The sequence below is a fragment of the Maylandia zebra genome, linkage group LG11 (genome assembly GCF_041146795.1).
Source record: "Maylandia zebra isolate NMK-2024a linkage group LG11, Mzebra_GT3a, whole genome shotgun sequence".
Classification (NCBI taxonomy): Eukaryota; Metazoa; Chordata; class Actinopteri; order Cichliformes; family Cichlidae; genus Maylandia; species Maylandia zebra.
The window spans coordinates 20,474,702-20,485,869 of record NC_135177.1 but is presented as its reverse complement, the minus strand read 5'-3'; the positions used below and the strand labels follow the sequence as shown (position 1 = coordinate 20,485,869).

The window sequence follows — 11,168 nt, the reverse complement described above, 5'->3', positions numbered from 1 at the left end:
GTCCTTTTAATTTGCACATGCGCACTCCCACTGCTGGAAACAGACTCGTGTTTATCAAGCAGCCTGCGTAAAATGTCACCTCTAGTCAGGTTACACGGAACACACACACACACACACACACACACACACACACACACACACACACACACACACACACAAGCTTATGATACGAGTGAAACTGTATTGTGTATCTCTTATCTAACCTTAGCATGTTTTTCCTGATAAACTGAATGAAATTAAAAGCAAGGAACAGTGAAGGTTAATAGAGACCAATGTCATTCCAACCACATAATCTTAACATTGCAGTGCACCCACTACCTCTCAATATTGAACAACAATCTACTTTACATTGATAGATTCTGATAAATTCAGACATCTAATTGACTGAATTATTGAAAATAATTCACTGATTATTACTAATTATATAAGTATATAATAAAATGTAGTTCTGATGGAAAAGATGTGAAAAAACAGACATAACTAAAATTCACACCCTAACAGCTGTGCCACAGGACCAGACAGCCAATGACGGCCTGCAGCTCCACAAAGCAAAATACAAACAAAAACATCAGAGGGGAAATTGCCTGCAGCTTGTGTTAATCAGCTGTCACACCTGCTGCCAATCTCAGCTTATCCGCGGTGCTGGAGCAGGTTACCTCGACCACAGAGGAAGGTTAATGGTGTCAGCGTGTTCACTGATGTCGCTTGCCTCCCGCTGCAAGCTGAGTGTCGCAGAGACTGGCACTGTGACAGCTCATACTCGTTCGGTCTAAGCCCATATCCTCCTCCGTTTACAGCATTAACCCCAAACTACAAATTAATTTTACCAGTTCCTTCTACCTTATTCTGAATCTCCACCTTTACTGGCTATTTGACTTTTAAACATTAGCAATTGCAAATCAATCGATTTAATCCAAATCAAAAAACTGTAATGATGAATAGGCTATTTGGTTAATAAGTACAAAAAAAGATTTAGCTTGTATAGAGACCGTCGTGTTGAGGGACAAAACGTTTAGTAGTTTTGACTCAGTTTGGACTTTGCTTATCAGATATTAGATTGGAAAGACGCAAAGAAGAAAAAATATGTAATTTTTAGAAATACATTTAAAAATAATAAATGGACAGTTCAGAGTTGATTTATGTATCAACATATACTTTAACTATAATAGCCTGTGGTTATGTACCAAACGGAGTTAAGGTCATACTGTCCCTTACCTGTTCCTACGTAGAACTCTTTGCATGCTGTGTAAATAAAAAGATAAATAGCAGGTACGATAAGCTGTGAGAGTCAATATTATACCACACTGTATAATAGTCTGTACAGTGGTTAGATAATCAAAGTACTTTTATCAGCTCTAAGAACGCAGTGCTGGAGGGTGGATAGGTGAGGGGAAACTCTCTGCTCAGATTGTCGTCTGCAGGGCCCAAACATGACAGAGCCTCTGCCGTGTTTTTACAGATGTCTGCAGACACTCATTGTTGTAACCACTCTCCCTTCCTCATTTATACATACTGACAATGGCTTGAACGCAAAATTTCAAATTTTTAAATATTGCTCCATCAGACCTCTCGCCACTGATTTTTGTTCAGTTTATGTAATTTGACATATATCAGCCTTTTCTCCCCGTTTCTCTTCCTTAAGCATGTCTTCATTACAGCCAACCTTGCACAGAGACCATTTCTGATGAGGCTCAAGCAAACAGTAGATGGGTAGAATAAAGGTCCAGATGCATATCTCATGTTCTGTATCAGGACTTTGCTTAATTGTTTCCAATTTCATGAAAACATGACTTTCAGATACTATTCATCTGTTGTAAATAGTGTTTTGGGCTGCTACTTATTCTTTTATCCTCCATCCAGGGCTGAACTCTTAGTCGAGGTGGCTCACCATGATTACTCAGTATATATTTGTTATTGAAACTGACACAAGTTTTAGTCAGTTGGTACTATAAGCAGTGGCCATTCACTGGTCAAGTAGCCATTCATTTTGCCTGAACCCTTGAACTTCTCCCTTCCTTATTATGTCCCTCCATCTATTTTCTTACCAAGTTAATTTAACCCCTCCTTTGTCTCTTCCTCACTCTGTTGTTGGGGCTGCTGTCCCGCCTCCTGCACTTCTCCATGACTAATGCTAACAACAGCAGCCTCCTGTGACTGTGAGAAAGTCACCATAAAAGGTTTGTATTTTGTTTGATTTTGCTGGTACTGTGTGTGTGTGTGTGTGTGTGTGTGTGTGTGTGTGTGTGTGTGTGTGTGTGTGTGTGTGTGTGTGTGTGTTTGTTTGTTTGTTTGTTTTTCTCTCTCTCTCAGCTTTTCAGCTCTACCTTTTCACCACTTTCATTAGACTTTCCATTGGCCCATTAAATCCAGGTATGCCACATTCAGACAGTCCAGCCCTGCCTCCACCGCTCTGGTTTCCCCAAGTTTTTGTTTTTGCTGTAGCTCTTTGGAAATCACTTTGCCTGTCAAAATGGTAACCTACAATAATATGGAAAATAAAATGGGAACTAGTGATGGGTTTTTGTGCCTAAAGATAGAATTTAAAATTAGTTCTTTGCTAAGTTGTCTGTTATGTGTAGACACAGCACTGGTTCGCCCCTTTTTTAATGATTCTTTGGTCAATGTTAAGTGGCTGATCAAAAACAAAAAAAGAAGAAGAAGAAGAAAAAGAGAAAGCCCAATTCCTGTGAAAATGGCCAGGTACAAGGACAGTGCTGACGAATGAAAAAGCAGCCAATGTCGAAAGATTGACTGACCCTCAGAAAATCTGTAGAACTATTGCTCAAGAAGAAAAAAAAATGTAAGCAAAATATAACAAAGTAATGCAATGGGTGGTTCAAGAGTTTTGCACAGTGCTTTCTCCTGTCAAGTGTGATGAGAGCGTTCACACCAACTGTGACGGTAAACTAAGTAGCTTGCAAATAAGACAGATTTGCCCTGAATGTGAGCTTCATTTCATTCATGAACTGGCGAACGTTTGGATTTGGTTTATATAGAAATGCATTACATTATAAAATAGATTCAAACACACACTATTGAACGCGACCTGGACTCTCGATTCTTGTCGGGCGACTCCAGCCAATGACAGCGACATCCGCTGATCACGTGACAGCGTCCGACGACGTCAATTTTCTGCGACCACCTCTCCTAGACACTTTCCATGTGAACAACTTTCGCCAAAATGATCGTAAATTAAAGGTAAGCCTTTGGTTATTTGGGTAGCCGGTGAAACCGTGCAGTGAGTCTGCTCTCCGACGCACAGACACGAGTATTATGAGGGGAGGTAGATGGCAGACCGGCGTTTCACTGCGCCTCTTCCTCTCTACAAGGTCAGGATTCAACGTTACATGACAAGACCAGCGTGTTCTCTCTTGCTGCCGGGTTCCGTGTAAAGAAGATGGGTTTTAATCAGCGTTACAGTGGCATGTACTGCAGAGCTAGGCTTAGATGCATTATTGACGAAGAAAAACTGCGTACCACTGGTTACACAACCACTTTTATCACCATTAGCGACGCTGTTCAGGAAATCTGTATCACAAGTAGAAGATGAAACATGGCTAAAGCATTTGGCGGACTTGAAAATGTGTTAACTTGTAGTGAGATTTAAAAGGCGACCCTTTTCTTATAGCCACACTTAATGTTGAATTCTTTACTGCCCCCTCAGGTTTAAAGTGGGATGGTGACACCAGCTGCTGAGCCGTGAGAAAGCCCTTCTTTCCTGTCTTTAGCCACTCTCTGTCTCTCAGACTCCATGGCTGGCCGCCTCCTGGGCAGATGTGCCCGTCTGCTCTGCAGGTCCTCCTCTCAGGCCTCAGCTGCTGCTGCTGCTCGCCTACCTCTATCTGCTGCTGGGCCTGCAGAGTATCAAAGAGCCAAGGGCTGGCCATGGCTCACAGAGAGGTCAATGTGTGAAAGAACAGCAGTTACCAAAGAAGACCACTATTCAGTGAGCCCTACTCGCACACAGCTGGACGAATCGGTGGACAAGGCAACAGTGCCAGAGGACATCCTGTCTGCTTGGGAAAAGTATGGAGGTAATGGTAATCAAGCTGCCACCGCCCTCATGAAGTGGGCCCAGCTGGTACTAAAAACCAAGGGAAAGTTTAAGGAACAACAACCAGAACTGATGATGGATTCAAGGCTCCTGGATATGATGAATACTTTATCTCGGCAGGTACATGAGTGAAGTGCACTAGCTCTGCCCTCATCTATTAAAGTTATCAACATTCAAAAGAACTTTAAGCTTGTCTGTTGAGATAAATATCTCATTTATCTTTGTGTATTCAAGGTGGCCTCTGTGTGGAACAGCAGTCTAGTGTCTGTCTTGCGAACTCTCTGGATTATGGGTGTTTCCCCCGGTGATCCGGTGCTCAGTTCTGTCCAGACAGAAGTCCTGTGGAGAATTCGAAGGCTGACGTACAGACAGCTGGGCTACTTGGTAGACTGGGGAGCAGGCAGGAAAGCTCAGCAGGATGTGGAACTAGTGAACGCTACGCTTAAACAACTTGAACTGCGCTGGACTGAGATTGATGATACGAAAGCTGTCAGTGCGCTGATATCCAAAGGAGAACGCATGTCGCCAAGCTTGATGGACAGACTGGAGGACAAGGTATCAGACTTCAAACAACGGTCACCTTTAAAACACGGTTAAAGTTCCAGTTTTGAAGTTTAAAGTTTTAATGTCAGTGTTTTAGGCAGATTTCTGTGTTTAAAAGTTTGGCCCTTCTCACTGGGTTAAAGTCATTTACATGCAATCCCTTGAGATTGCTAAATGGAGAAAGCACGTGTGAAATTTTATATATATATTATAGAAAAAGTTGAAATATTAATGTGTTGATTAGAAATGATAAAAATGATTGTGTCTGTAGTGGCAGCACAGTGAAAGTAACTTAGAGTTAGACACTGTGTCCATATACATAAAACTCTGTACAGAGATTTTACCTAGTATTTAAGGCAGCGATACAGTCATCTTCTTCTTTTGGAGTATAAATATAACCTAAGCTTACTGTCATTTTCCTCTGTGCATTTATTCTAATATCATTTTACTGTTTTCATCTACCGTAACTCACTATTATCATTTTTATATTATTACACCATTCCCTAATTATTATTATTATTATTGTTTTTATTCTTCTTTAATTACTTGTGTTGTTTCTTTGTTAATTTTAATTGCTTATGCAGCTGGGCAAGATCAGTTGTGTTTAATGTGCTATATGAATACACTGATTTGACTTGACATATATTGAAATCATATGAAGGATCCTCTTTCTCCACTTTTAGGCTTTGGAGCTTGCAGAGGGCTTTTCAGGAGAAGATATTCGCAAAGTCTGTGTATCTTTGGCAGCTCAGAGTCGCAGAAGCGTCCCACTTCTCAGGGCTCTGTCCTACCACCTTCTCCAGAAACCCTCGGCAGAGTTCACCACACCTTTGATAATGGACATGGCCTTTGCATACGGTAATAACACCATAAATAATAGGCTATGTATGTGTTATCATCACAAGTCTTTATATTAGGTTTGATAAACCTGATGAATGAGGTTTTGTTGTGTTTTGTATATGACTGTCTGCTCACACGCTCTGCGCTGCTAACAACAGAACCTTTATCATTGCTTTTAGGGAAGCTGAGTTTCCACCATTCTCAGGTATTTCAGCGAATGGCCTCGGAGTTATTACCCAGAGTCCCTGAGCTCAGTTCTGCTGACATCACACGCTGTGCTAAGTCACTTGGTTTTCTCAAATGGCTCCATATGCCTCTATTTGAAGCCTTTGCTGAGGTGAGTAATCAGCCCCTGATAAAAGTCATTTTCAAAACATTGTGCATCTGTGATTTCAAATTCTCTCTCTATACATTTTGTTTTATCAGCACTACACAGCAAACAGCGACAAGTATACTACTTCTCAGCTGTGTAATCTGCTCATGACTTTTGCCAGACTGGGCTTTCAGCCCAGCAAAGGAGAAGAGTTCTTTAACAAGGTGCTAATGTCATTAAAGGCTTTTTGTTGATTGTGCACATTTCGTTCTTCTTCCTAACTGAAACGATTGCTCTCTGTGCTGTTTTGATTAAAGGTGCACTCTGTGTTGGAGAAGGCTGTCTCAGGCCTGGAACCCTTTCTGAAAACGGATGTGGTTTGGTCTCTGTGTGTGCTACAGCAGGCCAAACCCCACTATCTCATTCCCCTCATACAGCAAAATCACGTTTCCAAACTTTCAGGTAAGAATCGGTACTGTGTGTGCGTTTATCCTCAATTCTCAGTTCTGCAGATATGCGCTTTATGTGACACAGCAGGCTCACACAAGTAAATCAGGTTTCCTCTAAATTGTCAGACGTTCAGGGTGAAATACACGGCCTGCTCCTTTAAAGTAGGAGAGGCTGGTGAATGTGCTTCAGGTAACTGATAAGGAAGCCCCTAGCACATTACCAAAATTCCTGGTATGCGTTGAGGCAGAAACAACAGATGATAACAGCAGGACATCCAATCAGACCCAGAAAACCAGCACAAAGATTGTTTTGCCAAATAAAATAAAAGACTTGAAAAACATCCCTCCCACAATTCAGAGCTGAATCCCCACACAGCACCTATGTGACACCACAGGCTGAAAGTTTTACAAGCTGAAACATGGAGGAAATGTTCACCACAGTTGTCATGGAGACCGATACATAAAGCAGCTCAAAGATTGTAAACTAAATAGTCATACCAGAATAAAGAGCTGACAGGAACATGTTGGCATGGGATACTTTTTTAGTGCAGTTGATTCATTTTATTCTGACTTTATGTGCATTACAATAATCTAATGCTTGTTTTACCTTTAGTGCAAACTTCTTAAAGTATATTTAAAAGAAAATGGAATTTAGATACAAAATATGATACTGTTCCCTTTAAAATAAATACTGAGCTGCCTTGGTGGTGGTCTGCGTTCTCTGAGTGTCTCTTGCATTTTATGTTGTATTTGTTCAGTTTTTGAGAGATTTTGAGTTTGTTCGGTTGCTACCTTTGCAAGGTCTCCCGTGTAAAACCAGATTTGATCTCAGTGGCACTTCCTTGTTAAATAAAGGGAATAGATAAAGGAAAATAAATTGGCCCCGTAGTTTTCTTAATCACAGGTTTTAGCCCTAACTGTGGTTGGTGTGCACAAACAAAGACAATTGTATAGACCTCTTACCACTCACAGTAGCTGGTGAAGTAGAGCTGAGTGACTGAATCAATGTAACTGCAATGCAGGGATGCTAACCACGAAACTGTCTGGGCTATATAGGCAAGACAGGAAGGAAACTTTTAAGGAAAAAAAGAAAAAAAAAAATATATATATAAAAGACCTCAGATTTCTCTGATTCCCATCTTTTTTTCTCTTTTTTTAACGTTGTGTTGTAGTGTCTTTCTGGGCATTTATGGTTAACTACCTAAATACCATTCCTGCTCAGCAGATGGCAGTACCACACCACTATACTTCTGACTGGACAAGATTGATCATCAGTCCCATTTTCCTGTAGAGACAAAAAATTGCTTTGTTTCCTCAAACCTTCTTGTAAGGGTTTTGGAAGCCCTGTTGCCAGTGAGTTGTCGTCACTCCTTCTCTTTCCTTTGTGTTGTTGTTTTTTTTTTTCCCTCACTATAGAAGGAAGTCCAGCTCGAGCAGAGAACTACAAACTGAAGCTCTTGCATATCGCTGCTACTCTCAGCTTGGAGCATCCTGGTTCTTTGGATACTCTGTCCTCTCAGAGTGTCCCGTCTTTCCCGGCCAGCAGCTCCCCCCTGTCCCCTCTGCAGAGAACCCTGAGAGAAACATTACTGAAGTTTGTGGGCGGGAGGTCAGAAGCCCTTCGCATTGGTGCTGACACAGTGTATGGATGGACTATTGGTAAGGAGATATAATAAGCCTGGAGATATAATATGAGATTACATGCTTCATCACTACTAGAGCGGTTTTGTTTTTTATGTTCTCAGATGGTGAGCTCGTCGTGGATGCTGACAACAAACCAGTTGACATGGTAACAATAAAAGCCCCTCATCTACCAAGCGGAGGAGGAGATCAGGCTTTACCCACAGGAGCACGACGGTGAGTCATAGGGAAGAGTCATGTGGGTTTGGGTACTTAAAGATTTATTTTGAGCTTTTTAATGTTGCAGCATCTTTTGCTCCAGGAATCTAAATATATTTGTCCTCCTGTTTCCCCACATATGTTTTTTTTTTTTAGGGTAGCTTTCCTATCTTGGGAATTTCCCAACTTTGGCTCAAAGAGTAAAGACCTTCTGGGACGTTTTGTCATGATGAAGCGACATCTTCAGTTGGCTGGCTTCATCACAGTAGAGGTGAGTAGAAGCCAGCGTTGTAGCAGTGCCTGAGATGGTGGTGTTTCCCCCCCCCCCCCACAGTGACTGAATAATTTTCTCTATATAGGCTGAACAGCTCTGTTTGTTCTTTAGATTAGTTTTTTTTATTGCCCAAACTCAAACACACACTAAAGCCAACTGAAATAGAGATCTTCTGTTTTTTTTCTCTGCTCGTGAGCAATATTTCAAAGAAAAGAAGCAGAGAACCAGCACCGCCGCTGCTGCTGTTTCTGTCAGGCTGATTGTGTGCAAACAATGGAGCTAATACTTGTAGAGCTGAGAGTCAGGTGGGCCCCGCTGCAGTCTGTGGTATAAATAGAGCTCCAGCCGCAGCTCTGCCTCATCTAGGCCAATCCAAGCTCTGTCTCTTCTCTCATCTAGGACAATCTCCTTAGCCAACTGTATACTCACTTGCTTGTCGGGTTGCAGTGTTTCAGACTGTATTAACTGACCAACTATATGAATCTAAGAGTGAAAACCAACATTTTATTTTAAATATACATCTTTAATGGTGACAGATGGTCATCAGCTCTGTAAACACATGCTTTGTCTGTTTTATTTTCTTTCAGGTGCCGTATTATGAGTGGCTGGAGCTCAAGACAGAGTGGCAGAAATTAGCCTACCTCAAAGATAAAATGGGGAAGGCTGTGGCCGAGGACATGGCCAAGTGAACTGGGCAACATTTGCAGGCTCAGCTAAATCGGAGCTTTCCCAATCAAATGTGGGACCACCGGGAATACACACACCCACGTTCACACACTCAGAACAGAGCAGCATTGCAGAGAAGCTCTCATATACTGGCACGAAAAAAAGAAAAGGAAAAAAAAAAAGCATATAATTTCCATCTGGTTCCCTTGGAAACGTGTGGGGCTTTCCCTGTTTCCATGGTGACAGTGATAGAGTTTTGGAGCCAGAGAGAGGCTGAAATGAACACAAGGCTTCTGCAGAAATTTTATGATCGAGGACTAAGTCATCAGTGGTGACAAGGCAAAACCGAAGCAGCACGGCTGTGTTTCAATTTGTTCCTAATGTGCTCAGCGTCAGGGTGTGAATATACTGAAATAACTTATCTCTGAATGTGTGTCATCTTGTGATGGAATAAATTGTTTTATTTAATTTTCTTTTACCTCCCTTTGTGTTTTAATGCTGTTGCATTCGTTTGCTTTGAGTGGCACTCAGATACAAGATGCTCAATTCTGTGTTTCGCAACTGGTTTGCACATCGTGTGTGTGTGTGTGTGTGTGTGTGTGTGTGTGTGTGTGTGTGTGTGTGTGTGTGTGTGTGTGTGTGTGTGTGTGTGTGTGTGTGTGTGTGTGTGTGTGTGTGTGTGTGTGTGTGTGTGTAACTTCTCACTGCTATGTCAGATAAAATGACGAGTCATTTGATGCCCAGATTTTCTGTATTGAGCGGCAACATGAATTTTGTGAATGCGTTATCTCTTAAATAACTCCACCGCATTTGAAGTAATTTTTCCAAACTTCATATGCATGTGCATTAATGTGCATGTTTACTGAAGCCCAGCAGTACTGCCACGATGAAACATGCTAGGGTAAACTTCACTGATAAAACACGTTGCTCACTTGAAACTGCTTACACATCATCATGGACAGCTGCAGCAGCTCTCAGTTGTGGCGTATAAAGGAAGACTGACAACTGCAAACCAGGGCAGAGGAGAGAACTTAACGATGGTTAAAGCACTGCGTGGATAAAACCAGAGCCAAGAATGAGGCAGCAAGAAAGAAAATATTACTTAACTCGAATGCACTTTCCAAAAAAATCGATTTGAGATTGCTGCTTCTTCTCTCCTTTGTTTCCTGCTGTTTAAAAGTTGCAGCTTAGTGGTGTTAAGCTAAATTTCATGATAAAAGTAAGATAGGGTTAAAGTTAAATCATGACCTGAACAGTATTTCTGGTAAAAAACAAAAACATGAAATGTGTAACTTTTTGTGTTGCGTGTCTCACATGAACAAGCTATGGTGGCACTGTGACAATACACAAAATTAAATGTGTGTTTATGGTCCACGCTTTTGACTCCCACTTTCTGCATGTTATTAATCACAAATATTGGCAGATTTGACAAAATTAGCTGATAACACCTTCCTGTGACTGCTTAGTGGGATTGCTGATGTTAAAGTAAGTGAAATCAAATAAGGAAAAGTGTGGCATCTTGATATTAAAGAACACTTTCTCTGATGGTCAATCAGTGACTTGGGCAGGACTGCAGGCATTTTCAAGCTCTGTACCTGAATCAAGGAGTAATAACAGAACAGAAGAAGTGTAATGGGAACACTGGTGATGGCTATGCTGACAGCATGTACTCTGGAAATCTGCTACATTTCTATTTTTCTCAGCTCCACTCTTTAACCTCCATCAAGACCAGGAAGTTAACAGAGCTTCACACAAGCACTGACGTAAAATGAGATTAGATCTGTTGGCCTCACGTCACTGATGAGGGAAAGCTGAGTTTCCACCATCCCTCAAAGCACGTCATAATATATGATGCAATGTCCAAATGCAGATTAAGAGAAGTCATTAATTTAGTATTATATAGTATGATATCAGGCACAGCACAGAGACAAGAAAAACCGTTACATGCTTGATGAAAAATTCATCCAAAATATTCTGTCTGTTGTCAGCTTCTCCCGCTCCAGCTGTTAGTGTATTGAACCACAAAGCAAGCCATATTATTTGTTATATATGTTTTTTGCTTTTGTTTTTTAAATCCCCTTTGCTCCTAGCACATGGCTTCAGGTGCAGATTTAATGGGCACAGCAGCACTTTCACATGAAACTCACAATCTGAGAGGACAATCTGGGAGCTGAAAACCCAGAAATACAT

At 41.3% G+C, this 11,168-nt stretch overlaps 1 protein-coding gene across 1 annotated transcript; it reads left to right on the top strand.

Moving 5' to 3' along the window:
• Positions 1 to 3,059: 3,059 nt before the first annotated feature.
• Positions 3,060 to 9,451, top strand: tbrg4 (transforming growth factor beta regulator 4). The gene is made up of 11 exons (XM_004541407.2): positions 3,060 to 3,198; positions 3,665 to 4,174; positions 4,289 to 4,609; positions 5,281 to 5,455; positions 5,617 to 5,774; positions 5,864 to 5,974; positions 6,068 to 6,212; positions 7,616 to 7,858; positions 7,945 to 8,056; positions 8,195 to 8,309; positions 8,900 to 9,451. Exons 2-11 carry the CDS (start codon positions 3,752 to 3,754, stop codon positions 8,999 to 9,001), a joined length of 1,905 nt encoding a protein of 634 aa, XP_004541464.2. The 5' UTR covers positions 3,060 to 3,198; positions 3,665 to 3,751; the 3' UTR covers positions 9,002 to 9,451.
• Positions 9,452 to 11,168: the final 1,717 nt, after the last annotated feature.

Bases quoted from the DNA above. Each gene is read 5' to 3' on its own strand.
- tbrg4 (XM_004541407.2), top strand. From the start codon at position 3,752: ATGGCTGGCCGCCTCCTGGGCAGATGTGCCCGTCTGCTCTGCAGGTCC. The intron at 4,610-5,280 runs GTATCAGACTTC...CTCCACTTTTAG, and splicing joins TGGACAGACTGGAGGACAAG to GCTTTGGAGCTTGCAGAGGG. The intron at 7,859-7,944 runs GTAAGGAGATAT...TTATGTTCTCAG, and splicing joins AGTGTATGGATGGACTATTG to ATGGTGAGCTCGTCGTGGAT.